The sequence below is a fragment of the Carlito syrichta genome, unplaced genomic scaffold (assembly GCF_000164805.1).
Source record: "Carlito syrichta isolate Samal-C Ts95f unplaced genomic scaffold, Tarsius_syrichta-2.0.1 Scaffold303376, whole genome shotgun sequence".
Classification (NCBI taxonomy): Eukaryota; Metazoa; Chordata; class Mammalia; order Primates; family Tarsiidae; genus Carlito; species Carlito syrichta.
The window spans coordinates 420,932-440,677 of NW_007247472.1; the positions used below are offsets into that span (position 1 = coordinate 420,932).

Here is a 19,746-nt window from a genome sequence, read left to right on the forward strand (position 1 = left end):
CTGAAATACTCTCAAATGAATCTTGAGTAACTAAACTCACCTACTCAAACATTTGCTGCTTTTCATGAGAGTCACCATTATAGTTGAGATCTCAGCAAATGTACCCACTTCAAAAGTAATATAATAGTTATTACATACCTGGCACTGTGCTAAACATTCTTCATGCCTAACCTCATCTAATCTTTGCAATTACCCTGTAAAGCACTCTCTGACCTTTAGAAGAGCTTCTTGAAACTAAATATTCTAAAAAAAAAGATCTTCAGTCTATGTCTAACTGAAACCCAGAAAGGCTAAGCAACTAGCCCAGATCACACAGCTTTTAAGTGGCAGGGACTACAGACCGGCTTTCTGACTCCAAAGTCCACACTGCTGACCTTAATGCTGCCCTGCACTTACCCGTGGCCAGGCACTTGCTGGCATCGCCCGTCTGTGTGGCCCGGATGCGATAAGGAGAAAGCGGGATGTCATCACCCCCATAGGTGACCCCAATCATATAGCGCCCAGTCTTGTCAGGGATGTAGGTGACAGCATATGTGCCATCTTTATTGTCGTGGACAATAGCTCTTTTGGGTTTTCCCTCCTGGTCCTGTGGAACACAAAGAAATGCTATTTAGGATGTTGTCAAAATGTAGAAAACCTTCATGGAAAACCTGGACATATTTTGCTCATTAATTAGTTCCCTAGTGGGAGGAGACAGAATTGATGGCTTCATACAATCTAGTTTTGATGTTTTCTGGTAGGGAGAAAAGAAGGTCACAGATCTCTTTAATACCATGATGGACATGGTCAATTTTTAGTAATTCTTTGGTCAAGTGAACAAATAGAGTTTTAACTCCAAATCCATGGAAATGTGGGGAGGTGAGGAGGCAAAGGCTCCTGCTCACACACTCCCACATCTACTCTCCCTTTTCTCTTTAGTAACAAGACCTAATTCTTAGTTGGGTACGCTGCTCCCAGAACATAGGACTTCACTTCCTAGCAGCCTCAACACTAGGTACAGCCACATGACTAACCCCTGACAAATGAGATGGGAGTAAAGTCTCTGAGGGAGTTCTGAGAGGGCTGCTTAAGAGAGCTGACTGAGCTGGAAGGGTCCCTTTTTTCCCTTCTTCCTGCTTTGGCCTGCCATATGGATGTGATGGCCAGGCCAGAGCACTGGCAGCCTCGTGGTCCATGAGAAGACTTAAGGACAGAAGTAACACACTAGGACAGAGGAGCTGAAAGATGGAACCAGCCTCTTTGGTGAGCCGCAGAGCACTCAGGTGGCTTACATCTGGGCTCCTTAACAAGGGAGAATAATCCCATTGTTTAAGACACTCTTATTTTAAGATTTCCTACCAACATGTAGCAGAATTTAGTCCTAATTCAAGGAGTAATTTAAAACATTTAAAAATAAAGATGTAGGAATAAATGTAATAGCAAACTAATGAGAATCACCAAAAAGTGATACCTGGAGCGATATCCTCAAACCTCTCATGTGAACATGATTGTTCTTCTGCACAATTACCGACTCTTTGGTAGAAAATTTCAAAAACACATCAGGCCAGAAACTGGTCGTTCAAACTTGCATTCTTATCCGTGTCGGGAAATTAAGTCTTATTAAATAAGAAAATAACTCAAAGTTACCGTTATCTGAACAGCAAGCAGGCCCTCCCCAGCATCTCTGGCATCGATGGCAAATTCCACAGGCAGACTGGCAGGCACACCATAGGAACTGAGGCCAGGGCCACTGGCAGTCACTTTGCTGGCATCATACGTGGGAAGGACCTTGACCTTAAAGGGACTTAATAGACATACACACACACTGGTCAGTAAGGATATATGTCAACCCAGCTACATCTGACCTCTCTTACAGAGAGAAACTGAGATTGCACGGGGGATTTCTATAGTAGATAAGACAGTGAGTTCATCAAAGTGTTATAAGTCCAGCAGAAATTTAGAACCATGAGGTAGTAGCCACCATATGACAGACCGGCTTTCCCCTAAGTGCATTCCAGGGGATATCAATTGTTTCGGGACAAAGGCTCCCAAATTAGTTTAAGAATCATGGAGCGAAACACATTTAGCCCATATTTGCTCTTCTAAGGCAATGGTCATTAAAATGGAAAGAAAAAAAACACTGAAACTTCAGTTTTAATATTTTATTTCATCTTACTCCATATCTATAGTTGTTTTTATTCTATATTTAGTATGCTTTATATGGTACATAATCTACTAGTAAAGCAATATACAAATGTAACTTATAAATTATGTATTTCTACATAGCTAGAGCTACATGTAAATTTATATATAAAATGCATATAATATTGGGGTATAAGTGAATCTTTTCCAATTTAAGAGATATGATAAACAAAAAGCCCTTTGGAAGTTTTTTTCTAAAAGGTGAAGAGCTTATTTAACATTTTTTTGAATTCATATGAACAAGGAACAAGGTTTCTACCCAAAACTTTCTGGGACTTCTATTGTCAACCAAACCCTCAATTAAGAAGTTAACCCTAGCCAGGCATGGTGGTATATGCCTGTAGTTCCAGCTACTTGGAAGGCTGAGGCAGAAGAATCACCTCAGCCCAGTGGCCGTGAACGTGACAGTGCACTCCAGCCTGGGCAACAGAGTAAGACTCCAATTCATTAAAAAAAGAAAAAGAAAAAGTTAACCCTTTGTCCTACTCAGAAAACTATTTGCAGGTCACCAAAAGGAAGCCTCTGGTAAACTACTATATTCCTTGTTTCTTCAAAGATTCCCAACTTTTTTTTTTAAGAGACAAGGTCTCACTATGTTGCCCAGGCTGGTCTCAAACACTTCCATCTCCAAATAATCCTCCCATCTCAGCCTCCCAAGTGGCTGGAATTACAGACATGTGCTATCATACCTGGCTGAGATTTCCAACTTATTTTCAGCTCACCTTTAGACTAAAGATGGCTGAAAGGAATTGGGAATGGGGCGAAAGAATGGGAGCCACAAATACCAAGGCTAGTATATAGCAACATGTGTACAGAGCACGCAGGTTCTGGGTAGTACTAATCGAATGTATGGATGGACTGATGGAAGAAGAGAGGGGTGAATGAATAGCTGGGTGGGTGGGCCGCCAGAGCAGTGCTTGCCAATCCTGCAGGAGACTGGGCTTGAGGCTGGTTTGTACTCATTTCCCCAAGTGTCAGGCGCTTACCTACGAGGGATCTCTTCATCAGCATATTTAACCGAGACCATGTAAGGCCCTTCCTGAGATGGTGTGTAGGTCACTGTGTGTGTTCCATCCCCATTATCCACCACGTTCACTGGCTCCACCAAGCCTGAGGATAGAGATGAGAGGTCTGAGTTGCTGCCTGACCTCCCCTTCTCTCTATCCGTGGCTGAGTTTGAAACAAGAGCACATCCATCCTTGAGAACTCTTGGTTTCCACTGATGAGTAACATAAAGGTCGAGCAGCCATAATCACAGGCCTAAGAAATCACAGGATCACCAATTCATGGGAGCAGAAATGACCCCAAGAGACACCTTTAGCATTTTATTGGCGAAAATATACTCAATCGGCCCTAGAGTATAATTAAGGAGACTGCCCATGCTTGCTGCTGGAGGGCGTATGTTGAAGATGTGTGTGGCAGACACGCTAGATCCTCTCAAGCTGGTTAGACATGCTTGGGATGTGGCAATTTCATTCTACAGCTGAGAAAGTGCCAAAGAGTCTAGAACTCTGAACAGCAAAAATTAGCCAATGGGCTGGCTAGTGACAACTTGTGGCCACCTTTGAGCAAAGACCACGATGGTGCCGACATGCTAGGGTATGGGTGCAAGGCAGGAGAGGGTAGCAATCTCATAGGGTGTGGATCCTTCAGTGTGAGGCCTGTGGGGGATGGTTAGATTATGCTAAAGCATAATCAAAGCATGCATTGGGCTGACAGATTCCAGATCCCAGCTCTGAACGTGAGAATCAAGGATGGGTTACCTGCAGGGTAGGTTAATCAAAGCGTGGCATGCTCATTAAGCAAAGCAGATGAGGCAGGTACAAGCCAATTTTAGAAGTAAGGCCAGCAAGAGGCATTCAAGGTTACACAATTTAAAGCAGCAGCCAATGGGAAAATGCAAACCTGTCTCCATAAATTCACCCTTCGGGTCACCTTTAAAGAACTCTGAAAGGGCTTTCAAGGGGCTGCGCCATGACTGGGAATCCACCTCATCAGCTGAAATCAAAAGGTTGTTACTTGAGGGTCCTCCAAAATAGAGACAGATACCGAAGTAAAGCTTCTCTCTCTCCCTCTCACATTCACACACACACAGGAACATGGACACAAACACACACGTCTTGAAGTCAGTAACTTCACAGCATCAGACTCCAGCCCCGTGACCTCATTTCCCCCAACCCACTTCTGCCCTGAGCTTCAAAGGGCATAACCTCTGGCTGAACCTCATTAAGGAGAAGGTTCCTCTTCAGAGACGGAAAACCCCATCTGCCACTTCTGTGAGGCCAAGAACACATGATTCGGGAAAAATCCCGATTATTTAAGAAATTAGGCACAGTGTCTTACATGTGGGAGAAAGGCGCATTTTAAATGCTGGAGAAGGGAATGTGGTCACTTACCAAAAATGGCAAGTTTCAGCACACTTCAGGGCCTTGTTCCCAAATGGCCCGATAGCCTTACCAAACAAAGTTCGGGGCTGTCCACAGGTGGGCCAAATTTCCAAGAAAGCCCATTCCCCCCAAGTGACCCCTCTCTGCAGGGAGTTGAGACAATGATAAAGTCATGGGCCACATGTACCATGTACCTGGCATTCCCAGAGGTTCTGGTATGTTCCACATGGGCATCAAGGCATCTCCAAGAGTTATTGCCTCCCAACTCCACCATCCACCCATATCCAGCCCATCATCACCTCACAAATGCTGAAACACACCATGAGGTAGTCACAACATTACATATGAGAGCACAAATATTACTTGCTTCATCTAACTACTAAAAAAATTTAGACCTTATTATTAAATGGGCGAAAGGACAGATCACTGGAGAAATAACAGTCCGCCTATCTTTAAGCAGGAACTTCTACTGTTTAGCAAGAAGATAGAACAATAAAGTGATTTTTAAAGAAATTTAATTTTAAGCTCATGACCAAACTCAAAAGCAAAGTGCCTGCTCTGGGTCACGGCTACCCCTGGTTGGGGCAGGAGAATGTCAGTAGGAAGGTAGAATGCATACTCACCCCGTGGGCCCAGGACCCTCACTTCCAGTGGGGCCAGGCCGGCCTTGCTGCTATCCACTGTGAAGCACTGCAAGATGCGGGCTCGGACACCTGATCCCAGCCCAGGGCCGGCAATCTTGACCTTGCTGGGGTCCACAACATCCTTCACAGGAACCCTGAAGGGGCTTCCTGGAAAAGAGGTCACAGGATTATAAGCACAACTTGATAATTGAAGACCTGCCATATGGGCACCCAGAATAGCACTGTTGCTCCCCCAGGACCTAAACTACGAGCCTCAATCAGTTTCTCCTGCCTCACTGTGTGCGCCATGTGCTCACTCACCGTTTTTGATAATTACCATAGAGCACCTCCTATGGGCAGACATTGTGACAAGTGCTGGGCCCTGAGCAGTTAACAACCCTCTAGGAACCCACCATGCAGGAGAAGGATGAGGCAAGCAAGCTATTCTCATATCCTATTTAACGTAGGACGGGGGAGGGGGCCACAGTGTACAAGGTGGGGCACTCAGAAGGCAATGAACCTGGTCTGTGGGAGACCAGAGAAAGCTTTCCAGTAATATCTCAGTGAGACATGAGAGGGAACAGACAGAGAGGTGCTTCAAGCAGAGGGATCAGCACATGCAGAGGCTTCAAGGTAAGAGAAGATAAGCTGCTGGAGGAACTGAAGGAGGGCACTGAGTGGTAGGTAGAAGGACAGAGTGGAGGGGACTAGAGAGAGGTGGGCAGGCCCTACAGCCCTCACCCAGCCTCCTCTCTCACAGATGGCTCCTGAGTGCCCCCAGACTTCTCTCCCTCCAAAACAGCTGGCACCTTCCAACCACATACGGCCTCCTTGGTTCCCTGGCATCTGGTAAAGCCTTGCTGTCTCTCTGAATGTAAGCTGTTGTCCTGCTACATGGTTGATCCCATGGGAGACCCTAAGGGCCTCTGTCTCTTTGAGGGTGTTGATTTTAAAGGCCAATGAAATGTGGAGAAGGCAAGGAGTCTGAGATTTTTGAGAAGCACTAAACAGAGAAACAAGGGCTGGGCCAAGGACCTTCCATGGGACTCCTTTAAGGAAGGGGACCTCCTCAGAAATAGGACCCAGTGTTCCCATACCAAGCCTCAGGCTCCAAGTCCATTGCCAAGGAACTACACAAATCTCTTGCCATGCACAGAAGTCCTTGTGCTCCCCGTGACATCTGGCAAAGTTAATGCCATCTAACTGCCATGGAAGTCAAGGTCTCTCTGCTTTGGCTCCCAGAAAGTTTATACTTTGCAGAATTGGAGGTGGTAAATAACAAAGACCACACAAATAACCAAGATCTTGGTTTTTTAACTTCTAGCTTTCAACAGCATCCAGGTTTTAACCTAAATAAAAGCAATGGCTGACCTTGGCAAAGACAAGCATAGCCCTCCATGCTAGGGTTTACAGAAACAAAAGGGGGCTTTATTTAATAGCAACAGTTGAGGATTTCAGTGTCTGTAGGTGAAGACAACAGACTGCCTCAGAGGCCAGTCTCTCTAAGTCACTGGAAGTTGTCTGAACTCAACATGAGAGCAGCCATGAACCAGCCAGCAAAAGTAAGATATACTTAGGTCCAAGATGGCAGACCCCAAGCATTACCTGCCATTCCCCTGTTCCATGCCTCAAGCAGGATCAATGATCCATGGCAGCCCTTCTTCCTGATGCACTCCTGAATCCCAGTCAACCCAGTGGTCTAGGCAATCACCAACAGTCCATAGTGGCCCTCCACAAGAAACCAATATGCCACATGGGTAAGAAAGAATTTTTTGTTAAAGATCGTCCCATTATAAGTTTGCACTAGGCCAGGAAAAAACTGGGCTAATATTTAACCTCCCAGAATTCCCATGAAAGCATACTAGAAGCTAGCAGGTCACTGAATGTTTCATGGCAATTCTCCCATGAGTTAGCTTAGAAGTCTGATACTAAAACAACCAACCAACACTTTACTCTCTGCTTAGGAAAGTTCTGGGGTTCGGGAGAAGCTAGTATTCACCTCTGGAAGGCAACAGAAAGTCTGAAACATAAAGAAGCACCATCTATACCTGATGGGAAAACCCCAACTGGGTCTCTTTTCTGTTGTTATGCTCAAAGATGGCCATTTGCTTTGAGTTCACAGATCAGCCTAAGGGACCCCAACTCTTAGCCACTTGAACAAGGCAAATTCTGAAGCTAATGGTGTCTACCAGACTTTCCCAATAGTCAGAACAGTGTTGTTGGCACCACAACCAGGAGATACGCATTGTCACTGCTGCCTGTCTAGCCAAAGCTATGTCCTCTCTTCTGGGGACAGCCTTCTAATTATTCTCTGTGTTCAACTCTCTCCCAAACCAAGCATTGCAAAACACCAAAAGGAGACCCTGGCTCTGAATCCCATCCTGAGCCCCATTCTCATTCTTCATAGCAGTTATCACAAGTTTAATTGTATAAATGCTAGACAGGAAGCTCTCTGAAGGAAAGAACTTTGTCTTACCTGTGGCTGAAATACCCTAGACTAGTGGTTATAGGAATTTTAAAAATCTACATTAAATGAGCTTAAAGCACAAGTCTGAGAAGAAACAGTCACTTTAAATGACTTAAGGCTTAAATGAATATCTGAGTATTATTGAGTTGAATGTCAATCCTTTCTGATCAATGTGAGATAGGAAGAGAGTGAGTGTGTGTGCACATTTCCATGTGTAAGAGGGCTCAGAATCAGGAAAGCATGTGGTCAGTAGATACTCCAACTTCTGGGGAGTCAATCTAGAAACCCAACAGTGGGCCCCTCAGTCTTCTACTTTCCCTCTCAGAGTGACACCAGCTTATAGATCACCTCTAGGGTAAGAACAACAAAACTCATTAAGGCTCCTTTTGTTCCCAGAATCCCTGGTGGGGCTCTGCCCTCTTCTCACCACACCTGATATAAAGAATATGTGGCTTGGAAACAGCTCTAGGGACCTTGGACTTGGGTCCAAACCACATACTCACCTACCCCTTTTAGAAATGTATGAGGGTGACAAATATTTCACTTAAGTAAGGAGAACTAGAACGTTTGGTGAGTCCTCCTCCTGAAACAAAAGGTGGAGGTGCCTTCACTACTTAAGTCACATATTTGTTATTGTTTGAATCTTTATAGCAGTGGTTTTCAATCAGGAGTCATTTTGTCCCTGAGGCCATATGGCAGTATGTAGAGACATTTTTGGTCATCACAAATGGAAATGGGGAGGACAAGTTTGCTATCGGTATCTAATGTGTGAAGGCCAAGGATGGTAACAAACATGCTATGAGGAACAGGACAGCCTCATGACAAAGAATTCTCCTGGCTAAAATGTATAGTGCCAAAGTGGAGAAGCTGTTTTACGGTTAACTTATACTATATCACTGAATAGAAAAGAAAGTAACAAGAATTTGAAAGTCTTTAGCCATTACAAGGACTGACAATGGAAAAAAGAAAACAAGACACATGCATAAGGTGAATAAGAACCAAGTTCAAGATAAGGTGAAGATTTTTCAACTTTATAAAGAAACAGCTTTCCCTTAAACCCCAAGAACTAGGCCCTCCAATACATGAACAACCATTTCCAGTCAAAGTTAGAAGCCAACACTTTTTGCCATGTTACTGGTTCTATGGGGAGTTGGGATAATTTTAGATATGTAGCCCCCCAAAAATTATCCTTTTGTAGCTGCTAAAAATAAGGCTGTTTTCCCCACTCAGAGAAGTAAGCAAAAATCAAACCTGTTTCATGCAAAACCAATTATCATTTATCTCTGAGAAACAGCTAACCTGGGATGTGGGCTCCTCCATATGTGATATTAACGTCATAATCCCCTGGAGCAAAAGGGATGTACTCCGCACTACAGCTGCCGTCCTTATTGTCTCTGCAGTTTATCTTGGACTCTGATGGTCCCTCAACAGTTATTCCAAGTCCACCAATTCCTGCCCCTCTGGAAAGTGTAGAAAAGAAATGAGCGCAGTTCATGATGGTCTGCTTATTGCCAAAATTCATTTAAAAATTCCTTTATAAACTATCCCATTTAGCCAACCAAACTCAACTACTGTGATAATACCTCTCACACAGGAACATTCTTAATAGTGTGATATAAAATAAAGACAGCTTTGACTCCTCCTTTTCTTTATTTATAAATGATTTATAATGCAGGATACAATGCTTATCCTTCTTTATATTTCTTATCTAACTGCAATGGCTGGGACTGCAGGTTCAATACAAGCTTATGCCTTGTGATCCATTTTAATAAAAACACTTCTAATATTTAATTTATATATGAGGATAGCTATACATTTTACATTATTAAGTTACAGAGCTTTCATCTATTCCTGGTTTCCTCAGCACTTTTATGACTATTATCAAGTGCTTTTGGGTACTTTTTAAGGTATATCTTGCCTTTCTCTGTAACATAATTCTCTACAGAAGAAAATGTACCTAATAAAATGGTCTTACCAAAGGTTGGGAGACCATGACACATATGTAGGGTACAGCCATAAAACTTAAAAAACAGTTAAACTACCAAGGACGGCTCTTTTAGAGACTCAACGAACACCGACTGCAAGGCCTTGCCTACCTGGTAATCACAGTAAAGACATTAGGTTTGTTGGTAAAGGCCTCTTTCAATCCAGGTCCTTGGGCTTGGACCCGAGATGGCTGGCAGCCTTCAGTGACAGCAACTTTAAAGGGGCTGTTTGGGATGGGCACATCATCGTATGTCACCTCCACCACATGGAGACCTATCCAAAACAACAAACAGAAACACCTATTTGCACACAAGTCCCCTATTTGTGAAAAATGACCATTTACTTTAGGGTTTCTAGCATTCAAGACGAAGTTATTTTTAAAAAGCAAGTTAAAAAAATAGTAATGCTGGTATGATCTGATTTTTAAATAATACAACTATTTGTAATCACATAACCCCACCATGCAAACATTACTAAGTCTATATTCAAGTCAGTCATTCTAAACATATTATCTTGATTTTTTTTTAACCTTTTTTTTAGAGATAGAGTCTCATTCTGTTGCCCAGGATGGAGTACAGTGGTGCAATCATAGCTCACTGCAGCCCTGAACTCCCAAGCTCAAGTTATCCTCCCACCTCAGCCACTTAAGTAGCTAGAACTATAAGTGTGAGATACCACACCTGGCTGGTTTTTTTTTTTTTTAAAGAGACAGGGTCCTGAACTGGTCTTGAACTCCTGGCCTCAAGCAATCCTCCCGTCTCAGCCTTTGGAAGTGCTGGGATTACAGGTGTGAGTCACCACCCCTGGCCCTTTTATTATTTTCTTTATGCTTTGCTAATTTATTGAAATTTCTTGTAATTCCTAATACTCGGGAAAAAATTAATAAACAAAAAACTTGTACAAATGAGCAACATGCTATGACATTACCCTACAACCTGCTCAGGTGAGGCTGAGGCTAAGCTCTGGCCCACCTATTACACAAGGCCAGCAAGCCAGGCACTGAGCAGGCAAGCAGCTCTGCTGAGACAGGCCTAGCACATGAGGCAGGGGCCAGCACCAGCTGCTGGGAGGAAATGGCCAAGCATGGCTCTGAATGAGGGTCCCATCCAAGGAGAGGATGACTCACCTTTCTCAAAGGGTGTGTATTCCACCTGGTAAGTGCCATCAGCATTGTCCATGACAAAGCACTCAGTGGAGGCTCCCGAGGGGTTGGCAATGTGGGCCTTGATATGGTCACCCCCCACCTGGGTCAGGGGCCGCGAGTCAACCGTGAAGTCAGTGGTGGCTTCCCGAAACACATCTGCAGAGTAACCACACAGATAAGAACATCACCAATACCTCAGACCCAGGGGCAAATCCCAAAACCAAGGTTTTCAGCACTTTACAACACATTAAGTCTAACTTCAGTGACAGCAGAAAACTAGTTTCTCTGACTCAAAATCAAGACTCCTTCCTCCCAAAAGAAGTCCCTTCCAGGGCAGACCTGACCAAGTAACAACACAACTGCTAACACAAAAGTTAAAAGGTAAAGACAGATCTACTTTGTAGCACATGTGTTGTTAGCCAACACTGCATTTTCAACTTTTTTCCAATTAAGTGTCAACAATGCAATATGTTGAGTCTCCAAATAAAAATCAAGAATTCTGACTTTGCCAGAAAAACTGGAAAAATCTGCTGAAAATGCTGGGCTGTTTCCCAGACAAACAGAAAACAGGCTGGACAATAGCACAGTCTCCGGAAACACAATGTGCTGGCCCTTGACTCTGGTCGTCCTAACCAGAGGACACAGAAGACCATTTTCTTACACCCTGCCTGGCCCCTGGAGGTGGCTGAGTTTGCAGCCCCTGTTCTGCAAGTTTCTTGTGGCCCTTAAGTCCCAGCCTTTCTCTTTTTCATGAAACTCACCTTTTCCTTCTATTCCTGGCCCAAAGGCTTTCACCCTGCTGGTGTCCACGGCTGGCTCCACTTTGACACGGGCAGGGAAGTGTGGCACAAGCTCGCCGCCATACTTCATGGTCAGCGTATACATGCCGGCCGTCAGGGGCACGTAGGTCACTGCATAGGTGCCATCTTTGTTGTTCTGAATACAGACTTCGGCTTTTGCTCCTGAGTCTGAGATGGCTTCTAGGCCTAGTGCCCCAGGCCCTGCTTCTGAACAGTCGACACTAAGGAGCCCAGTTTCGCCCACTTTCCCATGCTCAAGACCTGGTCCTGACGCCATGACTTTAGAGGGGTCAAATGGCATTTCAATGTCAGCTTTGAAGGGAGACCCGGGTATGTGAACTTCTTCAAAGAGAATGTTGACAAAGTATTCCCCTGGTTTTGTGGGGAGATAAGAGACGGAGCAGGTCCCATCGCCATTGTCGGAGCATTCAATTTTGGCCTCACACGGGCCTTCCACCGTTAGGCCCAGACCTCCAGTTCCAGCTCCTTTGGTGTCGATGGTAAACTCAGCGGGCTTGCCCACGAGACCACCTTCAAGGCCAGGACCGTGGGCCTTTACCTATTTGAGCAAAGAAGGAAAGTCAAGTTCTGCCTGGTGCTGGTGTCACTGCTCAGCCAGCACTGCTGTCAACAACCAAGTCTACAATTGGCATGGCAGTGCATCCCAGCCAAGCAGCCCTTCTCCCTGTGGCCTAACATGTGTCTCACATGCACATACAGGTGCACGCTGAGTCAGAGCCACCATACAGTCAATGCTGCAGATAGCTAAGAACTCAGTCACCAATTGAAAGGAGACAGGCGTGGCCCCCAGGGAGCAGGAGAAGCAGCCCCTCCATGACTCCTCTTCTCCAGTCATGCCATGCTCTTCTGAACCACAGGGCTTGACTTGGAGACCTGACATCCTGTCCAACACACACCCAGGTTTTCTGGGTTGGGTGCTTGCAGAAGGGCTCTCATGGACATCACTGTGGCTTGGGCTACTGTACCTCACTCAACAAATTCTTAGTAAGAAAAAACTCAACAGTTTTTTAAAAAGAGGAAGGAATGAGGCTTTCTGATTCAACAAATCAGAAAATTTTATAGGATTCATGCCATTCAGACCACAGGAAGTACTCCAAAATGCTTGAGTTGGGGCTACTAGGAGAAAATGACAATGCAAATAACATACTTTTATACTACATGATTGTAGCTTCTGTAAGGTGAGCTCAGGCCGTGTGCCGAACACTGGGCTGGGGCCTGCACATCTGCTGTCTCACCTAACTCTTACTGGCTGGCTTTAAAGTGAGTTCTTATTATGCTAATAAGTGAAGGAAGACGACTCAGGGACAGGAGCCCCTCACCAGAGACTTGCAGCCAGAAAGCAAGAGGAAGAGCAAAATTTTGACCCAGCTGCCCAGGTGACCCTTCACCATGAATTGTAGGAGTTCTACGGTAAGCAACTGAGAACTGACTTTCATCACAAAATGATTTTTAAAAGGTCTTTAGGCCAAGCAGGAGCAGAGAAGGACTATGGTGTCATATTTGACAATAACGGAACAAGTTCTAGAGCAAAACCAAAAGCTGACCTTGGTAGGATCTGGTGGCAGTGAGGCCTCCACTGTGTAGGGGCTCCCAGGCACAGGGTGTCCATCATAGGTCACGTCTACGGCATATAGCCCCTCTTCCCGAGGAATGAACTTGGCTGTGCTGCCCTCCCGGCCGGTCACAGGTGCCACTAGGCATGGAACGACCTTCCGAGAAGGGCTCAGGATTGTCACGTCCAGCTTCCCCTGGCCTCCTGCCCCCCTGGTATCAATGGCGAACTCCTGATCCTTCCCAACTTCAACCCCTGGAAAAGGAACACAAGCCAAAGTGAAGAGCTGACCCTTTTCAGCAGTAAGAACAATCAAGAGCAGAGAAACGATGGTTTTTTGGACACAGGGACTTAGCCTCTACAATAACCAACAGCTGGTACAGATGACAAGAAGCAAGACTAGGGGTCTTGTTAGGGATTTCAGCATTTCAGCTTCAAGAACAACCAGCAATAATTAAGAACAATAATTGGTTCATGATGATAATGATAACAGCTATAATTTACTGAATGTATTTTTTATGTCAAGCACAAATATGGCACATTGTCTCCTTTAATATTCACCACAACCCTCTTGAGTATTTATTATAAATCAATGCCTTTGACAGATGGGAAAACTGAGGCTCAGAGAGGTTGAGTCACTTGTCTAGGGTGACATATCCTATAGGCCACAAAGCTGGGACTCAAACCTAAATTTACCTGACCCCACAATCTGCTTTGCTGACCATTTAAGTTATAATCTGATGCTGTCCTCTTTACTTAGTTTTGGTGTTAACTTTATATCAACACCACCCCCCCCGTAAGCCAATGTTTTATTTACTAATTCTTGGCAGCAAATTCAATATTACAGTTACCTCTTCCCCTCAAGAAGGCAAAAGTCACAGAACTGGCAAATGTGGGGCTACTGAAGCAAGAGCTGAGACTGACACTGTACCGTGACAGTTTCTGAAAGGTCTTTGCAAAGGGAGGCCACAGGAAACCCAAGTGTTGTATTTGACAAAAACGGGCAAACAACTTTAACCAAAACAAAAAGCACTGGAATTACAGGGCCCCACCACAACCCAAGGAAATCTTGACTCTGGGGCAATCCGGGAACTGCCAAGACGAACACTGTTGAACCACAAGTTAGAAGGGCTTGGGGCTCTTCATCCTAGAGGGAAAGAGGTTTTCCTCATTGTAACTGTGCTTTTCCTGTTCTGGAGTCAAAGCTCTCAACGTCTTGGGGAAAGGAGCAATAAGGGGACACATGAAAAGGGCTGGGCAGTGACCATTCACATGCTCAAAGCTGGCCGCTCCCCAGTCACAAAAGTCAACATCGAGCTCTCTTCTTGGGGCCTCCGGACCTGAGGGCTGGCCTTGCTCACAAATTGTACATTTGGGTCACAAATCAATGAAAACATTCACCAATTGCACTACCAACACTCAGGAGAAACACTACCCTGGGGCTACGCTGAGTTGGTGACCCTCACACCCAGCAAATGTGAGCCCTGAGATACATCTAATCTGGGAACACTCAACAGTTAACACCAATGGAAAGATTTAGGTGTGAATGACTCCCAGGATGCACTGCTGACTTCAGACAACAGGCTGAAGACATATGGGTTTATATAGCAGGATAACTTTAATGCAAGATAAACACTGCCAAATGTTTTCTACTGGCACATCTGTATTGTACAGATGCAGTGAGAAGGTCTGGAAGGAGAGAAACTAAAATGACAACTTAAGTTAACCCTAAAGAGGAGGAGAGGTGATGATTAAAACAGAATTTACTCTTAACTATAATTTTTTTAGATGAAAATGGACTTATGTATTACTTGTAAAAAATAACTTTTATGAGCACATGTTGAAGCAGGAAGATTGCTTAAATCCAGGAGGCTGACTGCTTAAATCCAGTCTGGGCAAAATAGCAAGACCCAGTCGCTACAATTTTTTTTTAATTAGCAGGATGTGAGCCCATGGGTTTGAGACCAGCCTGGGCAACTCGGCGAGACTTCATCTCTACAATAAATCAAAAACTTAGCCAGGCATGGTGGCACATGCCTGTAGTTCCAGCTACTTGGAAAGCTGAGGCGAAGGATTGCCTGAGCCCAGCAGGTCGAGGCTACGGTGGCCGTGCGTGTGCCACTGAACTCCAGACTGGGCGACAGAGTGAAACTCCAACTCAAAAATAAATAAATACGTAATAAAATAAAAATGGCAGGATGTGGTGGCACATGCCTGTAATCCTAGTTACTAAGGAGGCTAAGGTGGGAGGATCACTGGAGCTCAGGAGTTCGAGGTTACAGTGAGCTATGATCATGCCACTATACTCTAGCCTAGGTGATAGAGAGAGATGCTGTCTCTAAAAAAATGTTTTTAATTGAAAATAAATGAAATGAGTTTGCACTAGTAAAAAAAACCCCTAACAAACTAGAGGAATAAAGGGTTGAGGGCAGGGACAAAGGCATTGAGGTCATAGTTTCTCAGTGCCGGGGAGTTGGCTTTTATGCTAGATTCTTTTTGGTTTGTTTTTTTTTTGAATTGGGAGTCTCACTCTGTCGCCCAGACTGGAGTACAGTGGCTGCTCCCGGCCACTGCAGCCTCCAACTACTGGGCTCCGGCGATCCTTCCACCTCAGCCTTCCGAGTAGCCGGAATTACAGGCGTGCGCTACCACACCCAGCTGATTTTTTGATTTATTGTAGAGATGAGGTCTCGCTGCCCAGGTGGGTCTCGAACCTGCAGGCTCATGCAATTCACTCACCTCAGCCTCCCAAGGGCGCGGGATTACAGGCTGAGCCACCGAGCCCGGCTTATGCTAGATTCTTAACCTTAATGTAGATTCAGTTGCCAATGACTGCTGGCATAGTCAGAAACTCATCAGAAAGCAGTATGGCCCAAATTCTGTTTTTAATGAAAACTTCCCACTGTGACGCCAGCAGTTATTGATGGATGACTACATGCCAGCCTCTGAATTATTAACTCATTTAACGTTCACAATATTTCCACGAGTGTAAGTATTCTCAACCACTCTCATTGTACAAATGAGAAAACTGAGGCTTGGTGAGGTAGAGGGGCGGACAGGGTCACAGAACTACTTCACATCATGGCCCTAATTGAAACTCAAGTCTGTACAACTGCAAAGTCTCTTAAGACAGAATCTGCCTCTGTGAATTCTGTCTTTTGAAGGGAATCTAACCAGCAGCACGTCTGGTGGTCTTTAACAACCCATCTCCCATCCATTCAGACACTTACTGTTTTCCAGTCCATTAATTTTTATCTTGCTCAGATCCAGTGGAGCAGCAACACCCACAGTAAAAGGGCTTTTGGGGATGGGATCACCACCGTAAGTCACCAGAACCTGCATGCTGCCCTGAAAGAAGAAAGAAAACCAAGTACACCTTTGGGTACCACTATACTCACTTGGTATAACTCCCCTCTGGATCCTTCTTTCCCAGAGACACAGCAGACTCAACACTCCAACGGCTCTAGAAAGCATCTCACAGATATTTCTTTTAGCTTTTGACTTGCAGTTCTTTTGGCAGGAACAACAGAGAAAGCAGATCAAATAAGAGCATCTAATAATAGGGGCAAGTGAATAGCATTTACTTTCTGCCGAGCACTGTGCTGTGTGCTTTTCTGCACTTCCTCGATCCAGTATCTAAATGGCCCTAAAGCGTGGTTCCTAACTGTCATATCTATTTTTTCCAGAAAACAAAACTGTGGCTCAGAGAGGTAACGGAAGTTGCCCCAAGACACACACCTGGTATGTGTTGAGCTGGGCCTCACGCCCACGGCCCAGACCTGTGTCCTGGCTGCTCTGCCACTCCACTTCCCCGCCCACACATCCAACCTTGGCCGTGGGTATAGCAGCTGTGCCTGGGGCCTCTAACTGAACCATTTATCCCGTGTCCATCTCCGGCCAGTAAGCTGCAAAAGGGATTTTCAAGAGCTCCCCTCGAGCTATGCTAAGAGCATCGTACAGTATCTGAACTTCCATTTCTATCTGAAAAAGGAAGAAAGTGTGGAAGGCGGTGCTCGTGGGATTGGCAAGTCCCCTTGCTAGTGGCCCGGGTGGCCTCATGGTGTGGCACAGCCATGTGTGCCACGGTTGCTCTCCCCTGGCTGGTTCTAGGCTGGCTCACGGCTGGCCTCCTGTCTCCATGGTTGGCCAAGTCCCATCCCTTCACACCAAGGCTCCACAAAAACCTGTGACTTTCTTAGTAGATCAAGATCCCCTCGCCTCAATCGTCCAGGCATAGCGTAAGAGCAAATTAGGAGGGAGAGATTCCCCCTACGAATCCAGCTGGCTTGCTGGAATGCCGGCCTTGCTGAAAATTGTCACTGATCAAGTGTTAAAAGGGTGTGTAGCTTTTGGCCTATGCATATTTTCTCAAATTCCTTCTGTAATAAAGAAGGGGAAAACAGCCAAGAAAAAAATTGGTTGTATCAATGAAGAGGGAAGGATTGATTTTCCAAGATTTTTTAGTACTGCACACAAAACCAAATGGCCTTCATCCTCAAGGGGATAACATTTCCTGGTAGAATGTGCACAGGTCAAATTCAACAGAGCTGGGAGGCGGCCAGGGGACAGGAAAGGTCTCTTCCTTGTACTGTTGAAGGCGGGACTGATTTGCACTTGAGCCAATGCAGCATTCCTAACATGCCAATGCTTCCCAGTTCCAGTTTGCCCACAGCCCCTGACTCCTGTGGGCTAGTGAGGCAGACCTCAGGCTACCAGGGTTCCTGGAAATATCTTCTCCCCCACCCTAATAAAGTTGTTGGCCACTTCTCTGAAGTGCTAAAGGAAAGAGGGAAAAATTCTTTTCCAGTTAAGCCCACCCATCCCATAAAAGAAAGTCTGCTCTCATGACTAGTCATAAAAACAAAACACAACCTCAGATAGGAAATGAACTCTACCTTAAATAACCTAACAACTGGGAGGGGAGAAATCTCAGAGATTTGCACCTACAATGCCTATAGCATTGAAGGTGTCCCCTGAGGCCCTAACTAAGAAATGGACTGTGCTTATTCCTCATAGGCCCATAAAGTGAGGAATGCCTAAGCAGTGACCACCACTGCATTTCATCAAGACTTTGCAGGCCGCAGGATGGTTTTATTTGCACCCTGCATGCTTTCTAAACCTGAATCTTACTGTGCAAAACACAAGTACACAAGATGCTGACCCAAAAGCTCAGAAGAGGATGGAACAGAAAGGGCTACCCATAGCCCACTCTCCTCCAGAGCCTTCTGTGGGCAGCCACAACCATGTCAAAAACATTTCAAGGTAGGAACTGTGACCCTGTGAGGCTCTGTGAGCTTACAGGGGCCCTAAAGGTACCAGAGTCATATGTGGCGCTTCCAATTCCTCTTGGCTCCTGACACAGCAAGTAAAGGAGTTGTCCTCACCAGCTTTCCCCGCTGCTCTGTCTGGTGGAGCTTGGGGTGAGAAATTTAAGCCACTTGAGGCCACACACAACTAAAGGCACAGAGGCAAACTCTTCAGGGAAATAATTTCCCTTCAACAAACATCAAATCATTCTCTGACCTTCGGGAGGATCCCCAAGCTCCAACACAACAAGTCCACTCCTCTGAGGGAAAAAAGCTCTGACCACTGTCTCCTGACAAGGATGAACAGAGCCACCCAGTCATACACATCTCTTGTCCACCCAGGCAGTTGAGTACCTGCAAGCTGTCACTCAAGGACCCTTCAGGATAGAGCAGCAGCCCAGCAAGTGTCAGGGAGCAAAAGCCAGCAACCTGGCACCTGGGTTGCTTGGGCAGACAGGAGAGACTGTAGCTCTTTGGGAGACTCAGTCTGCATTCTGAGGGGGAAGTGCCCGGCCCAGGTCAGGACACACCCACGCCCAAGCAGCTGCCTTTCTAAGAAGTTGTCAGCCCTCAAAGTGTATTCCCCTCCTCTGTGACAGGGGATGGCTTTCTAGGCTGACCTGGGCCTCTTAAACCACATCCAAGGGCACAGTTGCAAAGGCATGCTTCCTTAACTTAATCTTAAGCTTTTAGCTGCTCTTCAGAAACGAGAGTTCAAAGGAAAGTGAGAAGGCTCAGCCCCAGTAGATGAGTCTACCAGATTACAACGCTCTTAGGCTGTCTCTGCTTATAAATCCAGGCACCCCATCATTTATTCACTTACTAATCCATGCAGAGCACTTATGGAGCCAGGCTCTGAGTTTGGGACTGGAGATGGGAAGACACACATGTGACATGTGTCTCTCAGGTTAACAACAAATAATAAGAAGGACCCAGGAGGCACCCTGCAACTCACTCCCACTAAAGGCGACAATTGACATCAAGACTCTGTCAGGCTCCTTCGATTTATCACGGGCAGCATTTGGACACACAGCCCCAAGTGACTATCAAGCATGGCAACAGTTCTCAAACTTGATGCTACTGGAGAGCTAGATGAACTTCCAGTGGTCAGGTTCCCACCAGCCCTCAGAACCATCAGCAGAAAAGTAATGCCCTACTCACCATTGAGTGTCCTGATGAGACAAGGATGTTCTATCTACAAAATATTAGTTTTAGCCGGGCTCGGTGGCTCAGCCTGTAATCCCGTGCCTTTGGGAGGCTGAGGTGAGTGGATTGCCTG

General features: G+C 45.5%; 1 protein-coding gene across 4 annotated transcripts in view; it reads right to left on the reverse strand.

The window, feature by feature from the left end:
* The window catches only part of FLNB (filamin B), a 152,293-nt gene that overhangs the window by 34,329 nt on the left and 98,218 nt on the right, over nt 1-19,746 (reverse strand). For 3 of the 4 annotated variants that reach the window (XM_008058541.2, XM_008058540.2, XM_008058539.1), the window contains exons 19-28: nt 16,392-16,509; nt 13,154-13,416; nt 11,550-12,147; nt 10,771-10,944; nt 9,755-9,917; nt 8,958-9,118; nt 5,192-5,359; nt 3,168-3,291; nt 1,627-1,783; nt 397-586 (exon numbers count right to left, since the gene is read on the reverse strand). In XM_008058541.2, the coding sequence (XP_008056732.1) occupies nt 397-586; nt 1,627-1,783; nt 3,168-3,291; nt 5,192-5,359; nt 8,958-9,118; nt 9,755-9,917; nt 10,771-10,944; nt 11,550-12,147; nt 13,154-13,416; nt 16,392-16,509 (2,116 nt within the window). Of the gene's footprint in view, nt 1-396; nt 587-1,626; nt 1,784-3,167; nt 3,292-4,086; nt 4,180-5,191; nt 5,360-8,957; nt 9,119-9,754; nt 9,918-10,770; nt 10,945-11,549; nt 12,148-13,153; nt 13,417-16,391; nt 16,510-19,746 lie in introns of all 4 variants that reach the window. The other variant, XM_008058538.2, reaches the window with a different exon arrangement.